The sequence below is a fragment of the Silene latifolia genome, chromosome 6 (genome assembly GCF_048544455.1).
Source record: "Silene latifolia isolate original U9 population chromosome 6, ASM4854445v1, whole genome shotgun sequence".
NCBI lineage: Eukaryota > Viridiplantae > Streptophyta > Magnoliopsida > Caryophyllales > Caryophyllaceae > Silene > Silene latifolia.
This window is the reverse complement of record NC_133531.1, coordinates 6694992-6700278: the sequence shown is the minus strand read 5'-3', so window position 1 is coordinate 6700278 and position 5287 is coordinate 6694992. Positions and strand designations below refer to the sequence as shown.

Here is a 5287-nt window from a genome sequence, read left to right as displayed (position 1 = left end):
GGAGTGAGTACACTCGGCCCCAAGCCGAGTCCTCAGTTTGTTTATCTTAAACAGGAAAGAGTAAAAAAAGGAAGAGGCAAGCCGCGGCATCATTCAAAGCTGACGCGGTAACAACACTGCTCTGGAACTTACGCCCGGAACAAATAATAATAATAATAATAAAAGTTATTAAAAGTCTGATATAGCAGTATGTGAGATTATTAAAGAACTCTTTCTATATATAACAAGTGTCCGACGTGTGAATACGTCGATAAGGTTACTATAAAACATATGTGAACATAGTCTAAATGCAAATTATAACTTCCGAATTCATACAACCTCATATAAACTTAACAACAATATAATTTAAATCCCTTGCGCAAATGCTTAAACATAATTTTCATCACCTATTACAACCTTAATAAGAAGCGGGATCAAACATAAATTTCACGCAATTAAAGCCCGTTATATGCATAAAAAAAATCCGATATTACAACATTATATTACATTGAAATTAATCCACTGATACATCATGATGGCCGTGCAATTTAGCGAGTCGATCACATACTAGGAGTCGTGAAAATATCACGATTTGTTCGGCCACAACGTTTGTACCTGTGTAATGGGATACAAAGATGTTAGTCCGAACCAATAACAAAAACAATTTGAATCTAATCAACAAAATTAATCACTAAATCTTATACGGAGTATGCCACAAGATAAGATTACAAAAATCGTTATACTTGTATAGATGAGACAAACTTTCAAAAAAAAAAAAGAATCTGGTTATTAATACGATTTAAGAGAGACTAACTATTAAACATAATATATATGTAAATACCATGAAGGAGAAGCTAAGAAGCTCAAAGTTGATTATTGGAACCAACATCCTCATTGCTCCGGTTGCCAATTACAATTAATCTTGATTGCATATCCATGTCCATGTCCTGCTTTATCTTTCCTTCCATATCAGGGTAAATCTTCGTTTTCATCATCCTTTTCATCATCTAAAATACATTTTTGAATCAATTCTAATCCTATATGATTCCGCTGGTGAATAACTATAATAATAAGGGTTATTCCATCTTAATCAATTTAGTATTGTTGACCTAAAATGCCATTGTAGTTTTGTACTTCTTCTATCACGATCATTTGTTTATCTTTATTTTTGACACAACGATTAAGAAAGGATCAGAGGCGAACAGTTATGATCATTGTTATTGGATGATAAGTAGACAATAATAAATGTGGATGATCGATCAAATTACTCATAAAAAACATTCTCGATATAGAAAGTTAAATAAATAAATGAGACAACCAAAAATAGAATTGTTGGTGTGTGGGGGGAGTATAGGAGGCAGAGTGGAGATTAGTTGTTAGTTTATTTAGTTGATTAGTTGGATTTTAGTTGAAAGAATTTTTGGTGTATTGATTTTTTGGATACATGAAATAGAGTGTTCCTCCTACTCCTCCTACATTCTTAAAATTCTCTAGAATAGAGCATTTTAGAGTGACCTAGACTTGTAAGGCTCGAGGCTTTTCTATACATACAAGATATCTCTAGAATGTTCTAGATTTCTCTACACACACCTAGAACATTCATGTCTCTTCTAGACCCTTCTAGACTCTTCTAGACTATTCCAGTATGTACATGAATATTCTAGAACATTCTAGATGTTTCTACATTATTCAAGAATATTTCGGAACCTTCTAGAACACTCCGAAAAAGTCTCACACTTCAACAAGAATAGGTAAACATATAACGGGAGGAGTTATAATCTTAACTAGTACTTACCTGATTAATCTTCTTCATTGGATTCAAATCCTCCTTAAGAAGCTTCTTGGCCTTAGCCAAACCTCTTTTGGCACGAAAAGTCGGCTTGATCGTCTTAGCGCTTGGTTTCGACATAGTAATGACATCCTTGCTAAATACATTAGCTTGATGCAACTGCTTATTATCGGCTAATTGTTTCACAAGTTTGTGATCAGACTCTTGTAACAAAAGATCGCCAAGAGTAACTCTTTTCATAGCTTGCCCTTCATCCTTAATGTCATCATTGTCGTCTGAGTCGACAACAACGTTGATGACTTGTTCCTGTGTGGTCTTGGTTTTTGCAACAATAATTTTCTTTTCAAGTTCATGGGTAAACAATGTCACAATCACTAACGAGTTTTCTTCCGTTTTCTCAAAGTCATTGTAGTTGAGATTATTGTGGTAATTGAGATCATTAGTGTTTTCTATTTCCTCAATGATATCAAAATTACCGGTCTCCAAGGGACTTATGGCTAGGGTGCCAATGGCTAGGAGACTGTCCTCCCAATCCTCGAGCATAGGTCTTTTTGTCTCGTCAATGTCATATTTTGAGTTAACATGATCGTGTTCCATGTCTTCATCTTCATAATGTACATAAAAGTTAAATTGAAACATATGTGAGTACTAATTTAAGCTAGTTGAAAAATACATGTTACGTAGTACATATATCATGAGATAGAAGATGCATGATAGATGAAGCAGCAGCACCAGTACTAGTACCAGTACCAGCATCAGCACTATCAGCAGCAGCAGCAGCAACAACAACAAAAACAACAACAACAACAACAACAACACTCCACTTTGAACTTTGTGTCCGTTAACTATAAAGACGCTTTTGCGCCAATGGATCCACGTAATATTTTGGAGCAAAATTGTCATCCTTACATAGCGGTTTTGCTCTATATTCGATAGGGGTAATTTTGACAGGGGTAAGGTCGTTGTCCAACCTAGAAAAGCTATGTTTTTTAGATTATAAAGCAAAGCCACCACATGAGAGAACGACTTTGCTCATGATTTTACCTAAGACAAATTGGCTCCAAATAGTTTGTCCCCAACCCGGCCATCCCTATTTGGCTATTTACAAATATTTTACATTTGAAAAATGTTTCTAATTATGAATACAGTTAATAGACCATATAATCAGTTGTAGTACAACTGACGGTGTAAAATCTAAGTTTTATATTAAATTTTCCAAATTTTGTTTTAAAGAAAACGAGCAATATAATAACGTTTCTGAACTCAACCACTTAAGCATAAAAAAAATAAACTTTAAGAAAGCTAAAAAAATCACACATAAGCTCAGTTAGATATATAATTATATTGGTTGTACGATGCTAATATAGAACTGGTTGTAAGATAGTATTTGTGATGTAAGTTACATATTGGTTTGATAAGAGTCATAAGACAACCTCATTCATGGCCCAATCAGTGGTGGAGTTAGGGGGTTAGTAGAGGCGCTTGCTCCCGCTGGCGGATGGAAATCGCGAAGATTTTAGTTAAAAGTTTCTAAATTTTTTCGAGCTCCCTTTATACCATTACCCGTTCGCTCTCACTGGGTTCAATTAAATAGCTCCGCCACTAGGCCCCATATATTTTCAAAATCCACTTATTAGATTTTATTTACATAAACCATAAGAATATATTTCGTATATTTCACTCGCATTAACACCAATGTCAATGATAACGCCACTACATTTTTGTTTAATGCCCATTCAAATAAATGTTAATATACAACTGGTTGTACGATAGTATATGAGTATCTTGTTATTCATTCTCTCATAATTTAAGTGGCATTAGTAAAAACAATAGTAAATTTATCATCACTAAAGAATACAGTTAATAGACTATATATACAATCCAAAATAATAAATCGTGCATCAAGAAAGATTAAAAAGAGTATTGATATTACCAGGGAGGACGGCGATGCAAGATTGAACATTATTAAGAAATCGTCGAGTTACCCAATTAAGGACCTACAAAAAATCATAATTAAGAGTGATTAGCGTATATTTCCTTCATAATTACATAATGTTTCCGTTTAACTTATCGCGATTTTTTAGGTGATACCTTGACCATGCATGTTTCTTTGCGCTTATATATCATTGTTTTTTATTAAAAATATATTTTTATGAATATAGCATATTTAAGTAACTATGTACTATCGTAATATTTCATAACTTTCTAAATATTTAGAGTCAAGACTTACAAACTTTAAACTTAAAAAGTCAAATAGGAATATCATGCAATTACGGAGGGAGTTCCTTATAATAATTTGCAGTAGACCATTAATTTATTTAGAGCTAGTAAATAATGACACGAGTGAATCCGACACGAAATATCCTACACGGCAAATTCTCATAAGTTTAAGACGAGTCAAATATGCCTATGTGAAAGGAATAATTAAGACAAAACCATAATACACTGAGGAAAAACATAAGATTTGTCCCTATATGCCTATGCGGATTGATATTCAACCCGTCTTATAGACGGATACATCAGTTTCAAGGAAGACTAGCTGCATACCCTACATTTCAATTAAAAAATGGACTGACCTTCATTTTCCAAAGTATAAAATTATATTTTAGAGGTGGTTTGTGACTTGTGAAACTTGGAGGTGACTGATGAGTCAAGTATAGCATGGATGGGAGTATATATATAGAGACGTTCCATAAAATAAATGGGCCGAATATCTTGGGCTAAAGTAATCAATGTGAGGATGGACAAGTTGGGGGACATTGAGAGGGGCCTCTCACTACCTTTCGAAAAGGATGAAACAAGAGAATGATTGGGCCCCTTAAATTAATATTCTTCTGCAAAACGGTTTTGTGGTAAGAAGCGAGTTTTGTTTTAAAGAATCTAAGCTATACTCTAAAGTTTATGAATTCACACCTTAAAAAAAAAAAAAAAAAAAAAAAAACTTTTGAAAAACTCAGAAAAATTACACATAAAGCTCGGATAAATGTATAGTGGTTGTATAATGCTTATTATACAACTGGAGGTATAGTAGTATTTGTGGTCGCAGTCTTGAGAAGCATTCTCCCAAAACACATACATTCAACTTCATTCTACCACTTTGTTTTTTCACGTTTACTAACACGTGTTTTACGCGGTAAATATCGTTAGCTACGTATTTGCAAAAATTATAAAATTTAGATATTTTTAATGTACTCATAAAGACGAATAAAATAAGATCCCACGTAAATATATTTTCACTTATGTATTGAGAGAAAATCGAAACAAAATGTTTATTTCTGAATAGTGTAGAAAATGGAAAATGGTAGAATGGAGGAAGTAGAAAAATATGAGTGTAGGATCCTTTCAAGTGTCTACCTATAAATAAAGGTGTATTATGATATAATACGAAGAAAAAACAACTAAAAATCTAAAATATACGAATAATACGAACGATAATCTTTATTAGAATCGATAGAGCCCAGAGGAATGGTGGAAATAGTGTAGCAGAGGAGGGTTGTGAGTTGTGACCATTTGTTATTA

At 33.3% G+C, this 5287-nt stretch overlaps 1 protein-coding gene across 2 annotated transcripts; it reads right to left on the bottom strand.

Moving 5' to 3' along the window:
• Positions 1–324: 324 nt before the first annotated feature.
• Positions 325–4414, bottom strand: LOC141658513 (uncharacterized). Of its 2 annotated transcripts, XM_074465448.1 has the most exons (5): positions 4345–4414; positions 3702–3765; positions 1775–2373; positions 821–986; positions 325–594 (listed from the first exon to the last, which is right to left on the bottom strand). In XM_074465448.1, the coding sequence occupies exons 1-4, from the start codon at positions 4348–4350 to the stop codon at positions 843–845; spliced, it is 813 nt and encodes a 270-aa protein (XP_074321549.1). In that variant the 5' UTR covers positions 4351–4414; the 3' UTR covers positions 325–594; positions 821–842. The 2 variants fall into 2 exon arrangements, with proteins under 2 accessions (XP_074321549.1, XP_074321550.1); XM_074465449.1 differs by lacking the exon at positions 325–594 and having other exon boundaries at positions 820–986; positions 4345–4411.
• Between the last annotated feature and the right edge of the window lie 873 nt (positions 4415–5287).